The sequence below is a fragment of the Lutjanus erythropterus genome, chromosome 4, assembly GCF_056507025.1.
Source record: "Lutjanus erythropterus isolate fLutEry1 chromosome 4, fLutEry1.hap2, whole genome shotgun sequence".
Classification (NCBI taxonomy): domain Eukaryota; kingdom Metazoa; phylum Chordata; class Actinopteri; order Lutjaniformes; family Lutjanidae; genus Lutjanus; species Lutjanus erythropterus.
In genome coordinates this window covers 13,299,652-13,318,128 of record NC_139320.1, presented here as the reverse complement: position 1 = coordinate 13,318,128, position 18,477 = coordinate 13,299,652, and the positions used below count along the sequence as shown (strand labels likewise).

General features: G+C 39.4%; 1 protein-coding gene across 5 annotated transcripts in view; it reads left to right on the top strand.

Annotated features, from left to right (window-relative positions):
• Positions 1 to 18,477, top strand: part of eif4g1b (eukaryotic translation initiation factor 4 gamma, 1b) — a 55,000-nt gene that overhangs the window by 2,865 nt on the left and 33,658 nt on the right. The window contains exons 2-8 of one of the 5 annotated variants that reach the window (XM_084717009.1): positions 6,739 to 6,791; positions 7,692 to 7,801; positions 8,203 to 8,289; positions 9,425 to 9,457; positions 11,675 to 11,695; positions 12,296 to 12,496; positions 12,820 to 12,913. In XM_084717009.1, coding sequence (XP_084573135.1) covers positions 7,727 to 7,801; positions 8,203 to 8,289; positions 9,425 to 9,457; positions 11,675 to 11,695; positions 12,296 to 12,496; positions 12,820 to 12,913 — 511 coding nt within the window. In that variant the 5' untranslated portion in view covers positions 6,739 to 6,791; positions 7,692 to 7,726. Of the gene's footprint in view, positions 1 to 6,738; positions 6,792 to 7,691; positions 7,802 to 8,202; positions 8,290 to 9,424; positions 9,458 to 11,674; positions 11,696 to 12,295; positions 12,497 to 12,819; positions 12,923 to 18,283; positions 18,435 to 18,477 lie in introns of those variants that run through there. The other 4 variants (XM_084717008.1, XM_084717010.1, XM_084717011.1 and 1 more) reach the window with 4 other exon arrangements.

Below are 18,477 nucleotides of genomic sequence, written 5' to 3'. Positions count from 1 at the left end.
CTTGTTTTGCCCATAAAGCAAATATTTTCAGTTTACTGTCATAAAGGCCTTTATAAATTGTCCAGACCTTGAATCTGTTCACTCCACTGGAAATTGAGTTGAAAGAGTTTACAGTGCAGTCTGATATCAGGTAAGGAAAAACATTATAATTCCCCTAAACTACTTTATGTCAGAACTACTCAACCGCTTAATCATATTACATACATTTAGGCTATTCTATATGATTTCCTTTTGATAACTCATGTAATATATTTCATTTTCATTCACTGAACCTCCGCTGATACTGTTCAGAGCCCCACACAGGAGACCTGCTTACCACTTTGAAAACCTCTCGTCCAGGAGAAAGATGTGGTGATCTCAGACATGTTTTCGTCAGAGTGAAACTAATACAAGTTGCAATCACAGGGCTACTGCATGATACGTCAGAGGAAGGCTGTCACACTTTGCCTGACATAAGGACATGACTGAGCTTCCTGTTGTGAAACTTGAAAGACTAGAGTCTGGGCATGTGTGGGTTTTGGCAGAATATTAGTTAACCAGAGGAACATGGGTAGAACAGGCTGTGCTGCTGTGATGCTGTGTCACTGAAGCTTAACTTTCACTGTCTGTACATCCTTCTCAGCTTGAAATGTCTGACTGAAGTCACACTTGCTGGTTGGACTTCAGAGTGCAAATGTGATCTTGGAAAAACCTTTGTTTCAGGTACTGGCCAATGTCAATGGCAGAGCTTTGTTGTTAAGAAAGTCTTTGTTCTATTTAACGTCGATTTGTGTTTGTTTAAACTGCTAAAGGAGCACTCCAATAATTTTACATATGAAGATTATTTTTGATCAAATGTGATCAGGGCAGACCAAAATCACTACTGAGAAAAAGGCATGGATCCATATACCCAAAAATACCCGAATAGAGAGACAGAGAGATGTGCTCACCAAAAAAGTTCCAGTTAAAGTGGTTATTTGGTGTGCAGATCTCTCTCTCTATTTAAGTGATTAATGGAGACAACATTTTTCGCCATTGTGTTGAGGTAAACCACTGCAGCTGTTAGAAAGGAAACTGAGCTACAATGTAATCCTTATGGGCAACTGTGTACTGTCAAAGTCTATCCACTTAAAGCACTTGTTTTTGCTATTGTCAGGCTCAGATTGTTCTGCCAAGGTTGAAAAATATCAAAGTTAGCCTTTAACTGAAGCCTGCCACCATAGGAGCTCTTTGTGTCACCGTGTAACTACCACAACCAACACATTGGCTCTGTGGTGGGTACGAACTGCCATCACGGCCTGCAAGCCAGTGAACTGTATATAATGTTTCCTTTTCACTGGCCAAAAAACCCACTAACATCTGGCTGTTGTCTTCAATAGGAAAGGGTATAATTGGCATTCACTCCCGAATCAAATGACTCTGCAGTAATAGTATTTATCGTCTCCAGTGTTGATCGGCAATGACGGAAACATGACACCTGCATGGACATGTTATTTTTGCCCCTTTTTGGTGGAGGCAATGAAGGCTTGTCACCTTGGTTGGTAGATACTGCCGCTCCCTTTCTCCTTTTTCATACACATGCTGCTTGGCTTGACTTGGTTTGAGTCGGTGTGTTAGCCCACCTGCTTGAAAGTACATTTCCTAAAGAAGTGCTCGTCTTTAGTTGAGCATCTGAATAGTGGTTAAATATTTTATTTCCTAAATTCTGCATGATTAGCGACACTAAACTTCAAACTGGAGATTCAGTTAGAAGTTATAAAAGTAGCTGTACAGAGACATTTAAAACATATTTCCCTCTGCTCTCCTGGGTGACCAGAGTCTGAGCTTTACAGCACACATCAGGAAAAAAACACAAAGGCAAACTTTTCTCCTGGCTTTCGGAAAATGGTTAATCACTTATTTTTAGCAAGTTTAGCTATGTTAAAAAAAACAACATATGCATGCTAATTTTGGTGAAAAATGGCATAACAGAAGTTACAAAAAGCAAGTAAGGGATGATGGGCTTCGAGCAAAAGCTACAATATCGTGCGCAAATGCATCTTAAGCAGTTACAGGTAATCGTGTAACTATATTAATGCCATTTGCAGAGTATCTCTGCAGAGGGCCATGAGCCCAAAAAGCCAGTCTCTCATGTATTTCTTTTTCACTCATGTCACCATGCAGTAGGCTAAAGTTTGCTTAGTACTCTGCATAGAGGCTATTGTCAGTAAGCAGTTATTTAACAACAATTGCTCTTGGTACAGTGAGTCTAGATACAGACAGTAAACTTACAAGTGACTACACCCTTTATAGGTGAGAAGATAGCTGTCTTCCTCAGCAAACTTTAGCAAATGTTCTCCCCCTATCCTCCTCAGAGGGTCATAAGAGGGCATGCAGCAGAGGCTTATGCAACAGTCGAAGGAGCTTGTCTCACTAGCAGAGGTCCTGGTGGCGGGATCTCCACAGTGCTCCATGTCAGACCAGCTCGAATGACTGGACTGTGTATGATTAGGGGGTGGGGTGGGGGTGTCTCATAGCTCTCCTGAAGCAAGTATTCCTGCAAAAAAGTAGGGCCCCTTTGTGTGTACTGTAGTGCTCCAGACTGTTCCTAGTATATTTGTCCTAATTTCTCTTTTTAATAAATCCTACAGTTGTTTGAGACACCGGCCATGTCTCACTACTCCAGGGTAAAGAATTCCCCTGAACAGCTAAAGGTTTTGTTTGTGTTGCCCACTGAAAAGAGTAAAGGCTGTGAGGCAGTGTAGGTTGTTAGTCTTAGATCCTCTTTTAGCCCTGAGATTGTTTAGCCAGCATTTCATCTCCCAGCCAGCTCCACTCACTTTAACAATCTTCGTGTTGGTGGATGAGCCTTTGAACTGCTACCTCACACCCCTTTAGTCTTTTCCTAACCCTAACTTACATTGCCACTGTTCTCCAAGCTACAAGGCCCCAGTGTTCTGGGGATGAGCCTACAATTGATGTCTGTCAGTGTTCTTCTAAGCCATTGGTTTCATCTAGATGTGTGGAAACCCTCACTTAGTTAAAATTTATTATCTTTTGGTCTTCTTTCATTTGTGTGTTGATATAGTCATGGTAACTATGGTGATTACAACCATTGCTGCAGCATGATTTCCTCTCCTTTGAAAAAAGAAAAAAAAAAACATCCTGATTCATCATGACTCAGGCTTTTTACACTGCTGCTTCTGTGTGTGTGTGTGTGTGTGTGTGTGTGTGTGTGTGTGTGTGTATCAGGGAAAGGGAGGGGGGTGTATGTGTGTGTCAGTGGCAGAGATAATGTAGGCTTCAGCTATAAATACCAAATGTGTCACTATTGCAAGAACCATATAACCTAAAGAAGGATGATTACAGTCAAATCAGGAAGTGACTCTTGAGTCAGCTGGGTGACCGTACTGTGTGGGGAAAAAAAAGTCAATCAGGTTTCAGCCATTCTATCAAAAAGTGCGGTATGTAGGCTTTGTTCCTTAAAGTTACTACAATGAACTTTAATATTATGTTGATTTTGGAGGCCTCTGTAGACAAAAGGGCTACCCTAATTACTACAAAGTACACTGTCAAAATTAGGCAAATAAAAATTGATGGGCATTTCAAGCCAAAATGCCGTTCAGTGTTCACTGCGCACCATTTAATGATTATTTGAAGATTGACCCACCCTGCTTCACACAATCAGAAAGGGACCGATTTACACAAAAAACATACGTACATGCATTATGCACATGCTAGAGCTGAGGGCCACGCTGGCTTCTGAACAAAAACCAATCTAAGTGCTACTGCAGCAGTATACACTTCAACAAAAGTAACATGAAAAAACTGTTAGAGCATCTGACCACCTACTCTCATTATTTAGTTGCTCACATAGTGTCTCTTAATTGTTGCCTAGTATTATAAATTTTGTCAGTCCACAACAGCACCCAAGCCTCATACTAACAACATGCTAGCATCAAATTCAACAGGATAAGCTACGGCACAAACACTAAAACCACACAAACACAGCAAAACTTGCAGCTTTCCAGTCTGAAGTTGAGTCACAACAGCTGGTATTTAACCATCACTTAATTTGAACCATTACTGTCAGGTACTCGTTAAAAAAACAGTCAGCCGGAGTAAAATCCTCACTCCTCAAATATTTTTTGGCTGCTCGACTCTTCTGTCCTTTGAGGTTGGAGGATATAATGATTTGTGCTGCTTCTCTGACATTATGTAAATTTGTTGCCAGTAAATGTTCAGCAAGCCCGGCACTCAAAATAAAATACATCAGGGTCTGTAGATGTCCCATCTGTGGTATTATCTGGGCAGTGCGCTGATAAAAAAGAAGGGAAACAAACAAGGGAAATTAGTGTTTAGACCACATGTGTCAAAAACCTGTGGACTGAATCCGATCCCGTACTGCATTTTATGTGGCCTGTCAGAAGTCAATTTGTCTAATACTGTTCTAAGCTGTGTTACGCAAGTACAATGTCTATAAACTACATATCACAGAATGCATCCTGTTTTTGTTATCCACACAGTGAAGGTGTCTCACCCAATCCCCCAGGAGGTCATCTGTGCTTTGAAACCTAAACCAGAATTTAGCTGCTTGGCCGATGAAAGTCTTTCCTGTGCTTGTTCTATGGATTGTACAATGCAGAAGCATATGTGGAAGCTCCAGCATGAAGTTGCACCACTGAACAACTCTCATAGGGAGGGAAGGAAGCCAGCCAACAACACTAAATTCAGTTTTCCTTAATACATCCATGGTCTGGCCTCTGGATGTCAGTATATGCTGACCTCTCAAAATAGTTCTTTAGCAGTGGTGATCATTCAACCATGATGAGCCATACAGCAATTACAATGCGTGTCAAAATAATCAAAATATACTTTTTTAAATTACCATATCTTGCAGTCGTACTAGAAGCAGAGCAAAATGCTGTCATGTTATTTTGAAGCAAATATACGTTTTAGATTTGAAACTTTGCCTGTAGGCTACAGAAATTGAAACAACCCTCGTTGTTACTTTCAGTTGTTACTTGTAAGTTTGTATTTTTTATTCTTTTAAATAAATAGTATAATAGTACGACACATGAATGTCAGCTTGTGATTACTTTTCCTAGGCTTCTACTTTCAGAGCTAGATATTAATTATTAAGTTATTATTAAACCCAGTAATCAAATGCTGAGGCAGTTATGTAATATGATAACAAGTGGATACAGTTATATATTCGAGCATTTACAACCAGCCCCTTGAGGGCAACCATAATGCTGATGTGGCTTGGGATGAAATTGAGTTTGACACCTTTGAGATGGATACGTAGTAATTTGTACTGAAACAACAAATTACAGTCCAAAATGGTACAGGAAATAAATAATGCAGAGCTGACAGTTTTGTCATCAAGCAGACAAATTCAAGTGAGTAATAAGATAGGGCAGTCACGATATGAGAATTTTAAACTTTGATACAATACTAGTCTGAAAAAAAGACAGTCAATATCTCTTTTGATACCACAACAAAATGATTTTTTTTTCTTTTTTAAAAATAAACAACCTGCCCACAGTGCTGATACAGAAAAAAGTAACTGAACACTGTCTGGTTTTGCTGCAAGCCACATTTCAGGCAAAGACTGAACTGACGTCTTGAATAAGCACTTAGATCTTTTCTTTTTTTTTTTATGGCTTTGGTACTTTCGATACTATGAATGTTAGTATTGCAGTGTTTTGAAACTTGTGTATTGATACTTTTGACATCTTACAACATGATGTATGTTTCATGTAACATTTTGTAAGGTCTCAGACACTGGTGTTTGTAGTTTTTTTTTGGTATGCTCAGAAAACTGCATTTCAGTTTCCTTCATGTTTCTTGACAAGGTAGTATTAACTTTCTATTTACGTTCAGGATATGTGCAACATTTCCACGTTGTCTCATTTCTACCTCTAATCAAAGTTAAAACATCACATTTCCTCATCTTCAAAACTTCTAACATTCAATTCTAATGCTCTGCAGTTTATTTGCAGACAGACAGAAAACCCTCAATTTTCTAAAGATGTTAGGGTGATTTTAACACGGATGTGCTGTTTGTTAATTTCACTTAGGTTGCAGTTAATGTTCAATTTTACCTTCTTTTTGCAAATTTTCATAACAGCCTCAAATAATGCCTCCTTTTCCACTGATAATTAAGATCCATTTTGAACATCTTACCAGATGGACTTGAAGCGTATTTCTGCCAATATACGTCGCTGATTGGAAGCTTTTATGTTTATTTGGTGAACTAGACCGTGTGGGCTAAATTGATTGTTGTAATGCGACGTAACGGTGCATTTTGATGACCAACTTGTTTTAATCTCTCACTGGATAACATCCTGTCTAGAATGTGAGTGTACTCAATGAGGTGCACTGCTCTGGCAGTGCTGGTTAACAACATTCACCTGGATTAACCCTGGTAATTAATTAATCCCATATGAATGGATTTAACAAGACTTACTTGTTGTAATTCTTTAATTAATTAGAATTCTGGTCATTTCAAACTGTAATTCACCACTAATGTCTTGTATTCAAACTTTTCTACCTTAAAGATCATTGTACCTTCATCATAACATGTTGGATCATGACATTGCAGACTTGTGTCATCAGAATCTCTGTTATATGCTCTTCTTAATGCCATATCAGCCTTTACATTCCCTGTCTATTTGGCATAGAGTAACTTATTTGGTTAAAATATAAATTTGAAGTATGCTCTTAGCCAATGCATGCTCATTACTAACAAGCTTTCTCATTGTGTCTCTCTTTTAGGAAAAAACTTTCCTCAGTGTAACCACACTTTGGACCTTAAAAGATTCATAAATGTAAGTATACAAATGAGCTGTGTCAAATTTAATTTTAATTCTCCGGTTAAATCTGAATGTTACTTAAAGTCTGTGTAAATGCAGTAGGGTTGCAACTAACAATTATTTTCATTGTTGGTTAATCTGTCAATTATTTTCTTGATTAATCAATTACTTGTTAGCTCTAGAAAATGTCAGGGAATGGTGAAGAAGGATCAGTTTTTTCCAAAGCACAAGATGACATCCTCAAGTGTCTTGTTTTTTTTCCACAGCCCAAGATATTCAGTTTACTGGGATAGAGGACTAAAGAAAATAGATTTTTTTTTTTCCTAAAAAAGGAAAAGTTGATCTGATAATCAAAATTGTTGATGATTAATTTTAGAATGAATTAACAGTCAATTAATTGCTACAATTTGAAACAAAATTCAGAAATGATCTTAACACATTATGCTTGTTATAAAATAATGCTGAAAACATGTGAAAAGACTGAGAATTACATAGCACTGCATCGTGGAGTTAGACTGTTAAACTCTTATCTGTGTTCAGGATTTTTATGGGTGGATTAAAATCATCATTTGATGACACACTAGAGCGATACGTTCCTTAAAACAATATAAAGTAGAGCGCATTAGCAGTGCAAGTGATGAGACGGCCAACTCTTTTAAGTAACCTGGTTTGTCTCAACTCAGAGCGCATATTTATTACTGCTTAATACGGCCTTTGAACTCTACACAGACATGATGGAGGTGTTGATTTCATTTTTGGAGACTTATTAGAGTAAACCTTTACCAGTTTTCTGAAACCCTAAATATACCACATTGTATTACATTGTGGCCCATTAGGCGCCATCACTGTGATCCTGAATGAAGGCAGAATCATGTAACCCCCTCCTTCTTTCATTTTTGTCAGATTTGTACACAGGTCCACATCTGCCTACCCATGCAGAACTCCATGAAATGAATAAAGCACCACAGCCTATAACAGGACCCCCCTCCACCCCCCACCCTGCCCCTTCCCCTGGCCTTTCACAGGTAAGGAATTCTGCTTCTTTTCTTTCTGTATTGGCTCTTTTAGTGCGACTTGCTCCACCTCACTTTGTTCCTCAAAGAAAAAGGCCTGTCGTGACAACATTGCACATAATGAAAAGCAGATCACACAACAATGCACTTTCTCTGGTGGAGAATAGTTGCATCAGCAGCAAGCCATTCTTTGAGACAACTCTCAACAATGTGGTCCCACAACACAGTTGTACTCTGTAGTGATTGCAAGAAATGACAACAGTCATATTTAAGATGGCCAGTATGTCCATTTCTGCCCCCCCTACATGGTCTTTAAAATAAGAGTATTAACAAATTCAAATTCCCCACTGTCTCACTCCCTATTCCTCCTGCGTCACTCTTCTGCTGTTGACATCACGTCCTGTCTCTTGCAGCCCTCATTCCCCCCTGGGCAGCCCCCTTCTGTTGTGTTTGCCACCCCACCGCCTCCACAAATGAACCCAACACCACAGCCCCGACAGGTAGGCCTGCCCACTGCTCACCCATCTCACAGCACACCTACAGTGGAGCACTTTGCAGCCAGAAAAAATTTCTTTGGCCATCACATATCACAGACAGTACTTCTCAAGTTATTAAAACAGTCAGCTAAAGTACACCCTGCAATTATCCCCTTCCACACAAGTTATTGAGTTAACCTCTGTGTTGCATTATAAATTTTAGAATTTGCTTTGGGTAATTTCTAACTATCACTTTTGTCAGATGAGTGACAGACAAACCAGTGAGGATGAAAAGTTGGTTTACAGTTTCAAGGTCTTTTCTTCCATCTGCAAATTGTTGCATCTCTGTTACTCTCTGAAATCTTCACAATCGAAAGCACAGTGTACAATCTCTCAAATCAATTTGTGAATTTCTTAGACTGTCTGCATGCCTGCTTCTCTCCAGTTCTGCATCATTTTTAACTGTCACTGTCAGCCCATCCTTTGTACTCTACCTCACAAAGTATCACAGCTTAGTGTGCATCATGCTCACATTGTCCCTACTTGATTTAAACTAATGTTCCCTACTGGTGGGAGGATATGCAAATAGTTCCAAATGTAATTTTTGTAATTTACTAGATCTCAACCAACAGATAGACAGACTCTTGTTTCTTAATTTAAGTTTTCAATATTTTAGTTGTATTTATAGTTGTGTATCTTTTCCTACCGTATTGATCAGGTTAATTATGCATTTTGTACAGTTTCTATAATGCTTAAAATAACAGTTATATTGTAAATGCATTGGTATGTAAATGCCAGTTGGATAAAACAAATAAGAAAACACTCAAGAAACATTTGTCACTATGGAAAGTGGGCATTCACCATATGGTTGATAATTTTTAACTGACAACATGCTGTTATCAAAAGGATAATGTACTATTGTGTTACCGGTAGCAATTGAGCCTCCCATCAAAGGCATGATGTCAAAGAAAATGGCCGCTGTGTGAATATGTTAAATGGCTGTCACCCTGCTGTTTTCAGACTTTCTGAAAAATGGTCTTCTATTAGCCTGTGCAGTTTGTAAAGATGCAGAACTGGAAGGGCCCTGTCAGTGGAGAATGAAGCATGGATCTTGTGCTCTTGTCTTTAACCTCTGTCCTGTCTGCCTCTCCTCCTCTAGTTTGCCCCAGGGCCCCGGCCTATACACCAACAGGTACTAACAGCACAACTGACTAACAGGGGGGGTCCTATTCTGTAACACATATTAGAAACAATAGAAAAGATTGAGCAGCTCCAAGATGTGCTTTTACTAAAGGACTAAAACAATAAGCATGGCTCTCACTGAGAGCTCTACTATTGTTGGGCAATTTTGAAATCAAATATCACAATACTTTTTGACCAAACATCTTGATATCATAACGTAATGTTTTTGAGGTGACCATTACGCCTTTTAGGAAATATTTATACACAAAACTATGGGAAACTCACAGGACTAAAGTCAATTTCCCAAACTTGACATGCGTGACAGTTTTAGCACCAGACAAAGAATTAATTAATTAATTTCATTATATTATGTACCAAAAAAATCTGATAGACTTGGCTTGATGTCAGCGAATATTAATTTACTGATAATAAACATTGTTTCATACTATTTCAGAAGAGGTATTTTCATCAAATACTGCACCAGTTCTATATGTGGGAATATATCTGGGTGTTGAAATCATGCTTTAGCGAATTATAGCTGTAGGTTAATATGCTATAAATATGAGCACTAGAATGCCTTATGTAAAGAAATACCGCAAAAACGGGTGTCTCACCAGTCTTATGAATCATAAAAATGTTACAAGAAAGTGATGGTTTAACATAAAAAAAGTTAACACTTTATTTGAAAAGGTGTGCATAAGACCTGTCCTACCCCAAGACTGTTTGATGCTGGGCTGATGGGGATCAATATAATTTCCCTTACAACGGATTTTAATCTGTATTAGGATTCATATTTTGAAGATTCTAAAGATGACCAACCAACCAAACCTTGAGTGTATTATCTGGTGGTATTAGTAATTATTGAGGCAGGACAATGCCATTTCAACATTAATCAGGATTATAATAAAAATAATATAACCTGTGCATACTGCATGTCGTTTCTGGACGGATTCTTCAGGAGATTTTGTCCGTCTTTCTTCAGTGAGAGCTGCATTTTGCCACAGCCAACTGTTGAATGTAAATCCATCATGCAGCTCAGAAGGATCTGGATTAAGTATGAATCCGGTGTTGTTGCACACTTGGGGCTTTCACTCTGCATTTTGTCTGAGCTAAATGTGGCAGCAAACCACTTGTTGAACCTCAGTCCAGCGCATTTGATCCCTTGTTCACAGAGCACATTGTACAGTTCATATCTTAATTGTTTATTTTTTTGAGTATATCCAAGCTGGTGGAAGAAATTGTGTTGTTCTAATATAGATGGTAGAGTGAGAAGTTACTGTACTAACTGTGTTAATGGTCAGAAGTGTTTGAACTCATAACACTTTGTGCTTGTTCATCAGTTAATTAAAATTGTTGGTGTACTCCACCAGCACACAGACAGCTATTTAATTTGTATTGAGAAGGTAAACTAGGCCTGTGTATTTTCTAAATATATCCCTATATGTTTTGAATATTTAAAAAATGTTTTTTCCCATTTGCCCATCATTTCCCATATTTCCCATATTCCCATATTTCCCAGAATATGGTAAATGGTTGGATGGACATTCCCAGGAATCACGGTTTCGAGGAAACCATATCCAGTTGTCAAGCAACCTCATTTAAGACTGTAATTAGCCTCCAGAGTTATGTTTGAATTCTGCCACCTGCTGCTCTGTGCTGCCACTCTGCTGCTGTATGAAGCAGCACTGTCAGTTTATAATTGTAGTGTCTGTCATCTGACCACATATTGATAACCTGCTTAGATGGTGGTGGACAGATAATCTAATTGTAAATGCCTGAACACCATGTAACATCGATAGCACCTACTATTGTGGCGAACCAACACTGGAATGACACTTAATGGTAGCAGTCAGAAACAATCACTGAGATTCCTTCATGTTCAAGACAGGTGTCACGTCACTGTTATGATGGTGCCATGACAGTCATGTCAGTCTTGTGCAAACCCCTTCAAACAAAGTGTTACTAAAAAAAACAAAAAAACAAGATGTTGAGTTTTAGTCTGTATTTTACTCAGGAGGAACTGGATCTTAGTTTATTTGGATTCACTGTTCTGCCTTTTCTCTGCATGCTGCTTGTTAATTCACTGCTTGGCTCCGAACGGACAGTTTCTGGGGGCTTTGCTCTAACTGGTTGTGGTGCTTTCTTTTTCTCAATCCTTCTCTTCCCACCCTCTCCTTGCTTCCATTTGATGTGTCTCTGTGTGTCATCTGTGTTTGTGCTGCTGAAGGGAAGCTTCAGGTCACTACAGGTAACTCAGTTTCCTCTTTCTCCCAGTTTGTCCATCCGTTATTTTTTCTCACCCTCTTGAGGAATGCATATGTGTGTCTAATATTTGGCAGTGTTGTGCTTTGTTGGCTTGGTGTCATTTTGCTGGCTACGGCGGTTAGCTCCCAGGCCAGCAGCAGAATGTCAATGAGGAGGCTCTGAATGAACCAGCATTAGCTGCTTTATCTCTTCTGGCAGGCAGGGCCAATATGTTTCCAGTTGGAGTCCAGCCATAGATTCATGGACAAACTATGGGCCTAGCTTTTAGGCTGGACAAGCTAGCTCCACTTGCACCACAAGATAAAATCATACAAGGGAATGGGGGATGGTTTTTATGTCAGAGGTTTTGGGAAGGTAACTGATAATTCCTTTATTTGTCTCTCTTGTCTATCTTTATTTCCATCCTGTTCCTCGTCACACATCCTGGCCTGTCTTGTCTTTTTTTGTGTCCCTCTGTCATCTACATTTGTCCCTGTCCTCACCCTCATGACTCATCCTCACCTTTCTTTGGTCTGTCAACACCTTCCTACGCTTGCTTCTCACCCTCCACATTTCTCCCTCGTCCTCCGTCCTCTATCTCTAGCCCTACTACACCAACAGGGCCAGCTTGCCCCCCAGCAGCGGGCCTCGGGGTGTCCCTCCCAGCAGTGGCCCGCGGCCTGTGACGCCCACCCACGTCTACCAGACGGGCCCTGGCTCCCAAATGATGATGATCCCTGGACAACAGTTGCCCTTCCCCAGCTCACCACAGGGACCTGCCTACTTCATACCGGGCCCGGGACAGGTAGGGGGCATAGACCGGGTTGTTCAAGTAGTGATGCTTATCTGAGCCAGATGGTATATGGACTATGAGCATGACACCCCCACAGCAAATTTCTCCTTATTTCATCTCTGTCACATCGAAGTATTTTTCTTGTTTGAATAAATTCTGTAAAAACTGCATCCACAAATGATTGATGTACCTAAAGCTGTGTATTAAGAGAATGAAGTGTTGTGCAGGCTTATGTTTTCATTCATGATTTATATTACTCTTATGACTGCATCTAATAGCACTGTTTGTCTTTCCTCCTTTGCTCTCTTCCTCCTCCTTCCACTGTATTTCCTCAGTACCGGTCAGCAACCTATGTGGCCACACCTCAGCAATACCCAGTCCCAGCAGGCACCCCAGGCTTCTACCCAGGGACCAGCCCCGCTGAATATGGTACTTATGGTAAGAGGCTCTACCCGGGGCCTCACCTGAACCACTCACACACAGAGACACATTTAGCAGAGGTTTTGACTTACACAGGTGCCGCTGTTGGCTGAAGAATATACAAATTTCATCAGTTAGAGAGACAAACAGTTATGAAAGTGAAAAGTAGTTGGTCCCAAACAAGAAACACATAGCTTCAAAGTGCTTAATGTAACAGAAGGAAATTGTGTCAACAGTGCAGGCAATACGGCAAGTGAACAAAGGCAGCCAAATGTAAAAATCTACCAAGATCACCAGTAGTGGTTACTGATGACTTACATATCACATCAGTAAAGGCAGTTGTTAACTACCTTGAGCTTCAAACCCAGCTCTGTCCCTTATGCAAAATATTTCCCCAAGCCGAGGGTGTCGTTACGAAGCATTGCATAAAGCCTCTGTCTCTGTGTCTAAGTGTCTACACTAAGGATGTTACGATTCTCCAAATCCACAATTTTATTTGGCTTTCAAGTCACAATTCAACTTGATTTTTGATTTAAACATGGCTCTTTTGTAACATTAATAGCTATGTGATTGTTAGACTGTTGAGACTTGATTTGTAAAGAAACAGATCATTAGTTTTATGCCCTGACAACAGTTGTTCATATTTTCAAATTCTACGTCAAACAGAACTCAGAAACTAAATTGTAAACTGCAACCCTTGAAGGGGTGCATTCAGTCCCCTTTCAGTTTTGCATTGTTAAAGCAGAGCTATATTTCAAATTAACTTAAAATGTAGGAAATGGAGAAGCAAATAATTGAGAATTGTTATTAATGACAGTATTTCACTTTCACTATCAAATACATAATTTGCAATATTTTCATAAATTGTCCAGTCAGTGCCAGAATAATAATCTAAAAATACACTCAGGACTAATCAGATGGTGTGAACCCTTGTAGTCAGTTATGTGTTATGAATTTTATCAGGAGAAATGCACCTCATTCAGCAATTGTCTTACGTTCCACAATTTTTTTTATGGTGCTGCTATGGGTCCCTCAATGTTTTCAGAAGAAAAGCGTCACTAAGCAAAGATAAGGGAATACTTAAGTAGCCAAGGGAAACATTTGGAGATCAAATAGTTTTCCCTTATGGTGAATTTATGCAGCTCCTTTTTTTCCTAAGACATCCTTGGATGAAAATGTAAGGGCAACCTTAGCATAAGTGGTTTTATGCAAAGGGCATTGGGCTTTGTCCATCTGCTGCCTTATTGTGGCTTACACTGAAGCCTTTGTTTAGGAGTTTTTCTGTCTGTTTTGTATTTCTCCTCATTTCAGTATTTACAGAAAAGCACTTGTCTTTCTTTAATAAACCAGAGACATATGATGCTGCTCTCAATCACAGCCGTCTTTATTTAAAGTCAATCCCAGAATCTGGTCAGTGCCTCTGACTCTTCGTGTTGCTTCAGACGCTTCAGCTTATATGAAATGAGAAGTAATAGACCAGTAGGTTTTGAGGCAGAGGCAAAATTCATTTTACCTGCTCAGAATCTGATCTGCATCCAGTCTTCCACACACACAGCTGTTCTGCTTCAAAGAAGATGAAGTAACAGAATTGATATTTCCTTTACAAGAGCAATGAAATCTCTCTACTGTCTTTCTGGAAATCAGCCGAGATTACTTTATTCTTATCAAACATGGAACATATGGCCATAATGAAATGCATTTGCAGCATTGTGTTGTCACTGAGGGTGTGGCTGCAATCTGGAAAAAGTTAAAAGTTGCTGATTCTCACTGTCAAACTAGGCTGAGTGAAACAGCCACTCCAGAAAATTTAATTCAAGCCTATCAGCATAAATAACATATGCATTGAGCATTACAGAAAATGTACCACTATAAGAGCATTTTCCATAATACATACAAAGAATGTAACTCTCACAGTTCACACACATGAGCATTTTAGGCTTTTTTTTCTTTGTGTTTATTCATACCAAACATATTCTGTCTTCATATTACTTCACATCTCCTACTGAAAACAGCAGCATTACAGATGTTTGTTGTTGATCCCATGTGTTGGCACACCCTCTAGAGGCAGCTGAGTGTCAGTACACCACAAGAAATGATGATGTCCTGAAAACAAACTTGCTGACCCCCCACTAGCAGGCATCTGAACTATGTGTTGTCTTTGTTTAAACTGTAGCTCATCAGCAATAGAATGCACTGGCCTGAATACAGGACTGTAAAAACACAATTCTTCCTATTAGGCTTTCCATGTCATGCTCTTTGCACATCAGTGTATGTGCACTGCAGGATACCTGAACAATACCTCTGCACCCTCTGCACACTCTGCACCTGCGTATGCAAAAAAAAATGTAGAGAATTTCTAGTAAACCTATAAATTATTTTTTGTTGGCTCATTCAAAACTCTGTCTGTTTTCAGACAGCTGTTTTTTTGTCCTGGGGGCAATATGTTAATTATTAAAGAGATTTATAACTGGCTTATATTCGATTCTCTCTGTCAGTGCAGAAAAGAAAATATAAGAAACTTATCAAATTGGAAAATCTCTTAAGGGGGACTGCATTGTAGTCCCAATGTCACTGTGCATTTTGATATTAGATTTTGCCCTTAACATCCGGCGTGAATCACTGATGTATGTGGAAGTAATATGCGAGTATCTGAGTACATATTTTAATGTAATTTGATGAGATCGTTGAAAATGAAAATAGATAAATACACTTTCAATAATGGTAATAGTTACAAAATATAAACAAATACATATATATGTTTGGTCTATATTACTTATCATTGGACAAGTCTGATCTTTTGTAAAACGTGACGTTGTGAATTTGCACTAGATTTAGAGGATGCATGATATACAGCCTCTGGGGAGTTTGTCTTAAAAATTTAAATTCAAACTTCTGATTAAGCTTTTATTGATTTGATCCTATGCCCACAAAATGTGTGTTGGGTTCTGAAGCCAAGTCCTCTGACAGCCTTCTATGCTGGAGCATTGGGCTTCATTCCCATGAAAAAAAAATATTGAAATCATGATGATGTGACATTTGTAGGGGTCTGTAACATGTTTTCTTACATCTGGACAACAAGATATGTTGATCAGGGCAAATCTGCAGTTTTTACTAGTCTTGCGTTTGTTTAGTGTTTACCTGAGCATAATTCACAATCAGAAATAACTGCTTTAGAATTTGGATAAAATAGAAGCTTATTGTCAATTTCTGATATGAACACTGGTGTAGGGGAAACCCCCCCTTTTTTTTAGTATTTTGACATAAATTGAAGATTTGTACCAATTACGTTGTGATGCAAAACTAAACCAACTTGGAACCAACAACCAATAATCCAAACTGTGCAGCCCTGTCAGAATGTATTGAAGCAGCGAAGACAGATGAGTTGTTTCAAACCTTGTTTCCTGATTCTGACCAGAGGCATGCAGTGTATCTCATAATGTCTGTTATGTTTATTGGGGTGACTATGCAAGAGTTAAATTACTGGATCTCTCTTTGTTATCCAGATAAGTTAGTCTCTCCACAGTCTGCTGGTGGTATGAGAGAGGTGTGTTGCCATTTACACCAGATATTTGCGTGACCGCACAGGACATTACGTCCCATGTGTTTGTGTTGGTGGGCGTGTGTCACATTGGTCATTCTGTGAGTCACATGGCATGTCAGGATACGAGGTTGGCACGTATCACTAAATAACTGGTCATGTGACACCGACACATGGCTCTCCCACTCTGGTCTCTTAAGGGCTTGACCACTACACTGACTTTGAAAGTGCAGGGGTTTCAAGGGCTGTTTCAGGTAACACTCTGTCACAGAGGCAAGGAAATGACACAGATATACTGTTTATCTGTGTCAGTGAGACTTTTTCCCTTCAGGACTTACAATGCACCTCACAAAGTCTGATTAAATGAGTAGCAACAATCCATGGATTTCACTCCAACACCCCCCTCTGGCCCTCTAAGTGGAGCAGTCTCTCTGACCACTTAGTCCTTTTGTAGCAGTCAGGTAGTAACACAGACACACACACAGTGCTGACGGAGTACTACTATTTTTAAGACCCACCCCCCACCCCACCTCCCCACACACAACTGAGCTGATTTGCTTAACTCTTCCCACATGGCCCACCCACTTTGTAGTGGTGTTACACAGTATGCTGAAAGTTAGGAATTTTTTCATACTAAATTTATTCTAAAAGGTTTGGTATTACAATTTCCCAGTGTATGGTACCTGTTGTGGGTCTTCGACTGAACTGTACACTAGAAACATCGTTTTGTTCTGTTATTTCTACTCCAGTCTTTTTTCCATGTTAAAAGTGAAATGGTGTGTCAAAATATAATTTTAAGCTAATTATTGTTGTGTTGCAAATGTCACATCATAATCATTTCCATATGTTTTTCAATGAAAATGAGAATAATGATATAATAATCATAATTTCCTACAATATTGCACATCATATCTCATTTTAACAGTGTCCATAGTGAACATAATGGCAAAAAAAAAGACAAAATATGATTGGTTGCTGTAGTACAGAAGTGGAAATTGCCTGTTGGTAAAATCATTGTTTGTAGATTTGGATCTATTCATAGAATAATACATAGGCATTGTGCAGGGCAGGTCTCTAACACATGTTAGAATTAACATTTGACCCTCTAAACTCATATGTATAAAATTAAAATGAAATAATTACAGGTAGAATGAGTTGGATTTGTTTGAGCTGTTTGTAAACACACCAGAAAGATGGCTGATTGTTAGTTTCATTCCCACAATGTCAAATATCGATGTAGTAGATGAAGAGTGCACCAAAATAATGAGAAAATAAAGAAATGTAGGCACAAGGCAGCAGGGCTTCTGCACACCACACACCTCTAGTGGGTCATAAGTAATGATTATGTTTATATGAATCACTGTTTTTTAGAGTAATGTTGAGATATCCATGCTAATGTATTTGTGTCTCTGTGGGTCTCATGGTTTTGCAACCCTCGTGGACATTCTGTTTCCTCTCTAGTATCATGTATCAAACCAGATTCTGTCTCAAGTGTCATTTTGGTATTGAGTGTCATGATACTAAACTTGGCATTGGCATCAAAGTCAAAAGTCTGGTATAGTGACAACACTACTTTGTAGGAGGTTGTAATGTCTTTGCCAGCATGGATCAGATCACTTGTCTTGGCTGGAGAGACAGGGGAGTCTTCAGACAAATCAGAGCCACTCTGACTGACACAGCTGAACAGCTTGCCTGCCAGTGCTATGTAGAGGGGGAAAGGGAGGGAGGGAGGAAGGTGGGGAAAAAAGTGAAAGGCAGGGAGGAATCAGGAAGGTCAGAGGGAGGAGCAAAATGGAGACACGCTGGAAGAGGGAGGGCTGAGCATTAAAAGAAGTCATTCTGAGAGGGCACCTGTAGAGAGGACAGGAAGAAGTTAGAGAGGGGGTTTGAAGAGAAACCCCCTCTACTTTTTCTGTCCACATACGCAGTTTTGCATTCAGCAGGCATTCAGCATGGGGAACCGTGGGTCTCAAGAGCAGGCGGATTCTGAGGGTAGGTGTCGCCTGGATAGATGGTGTGTCTCTTTGCAGCCCCC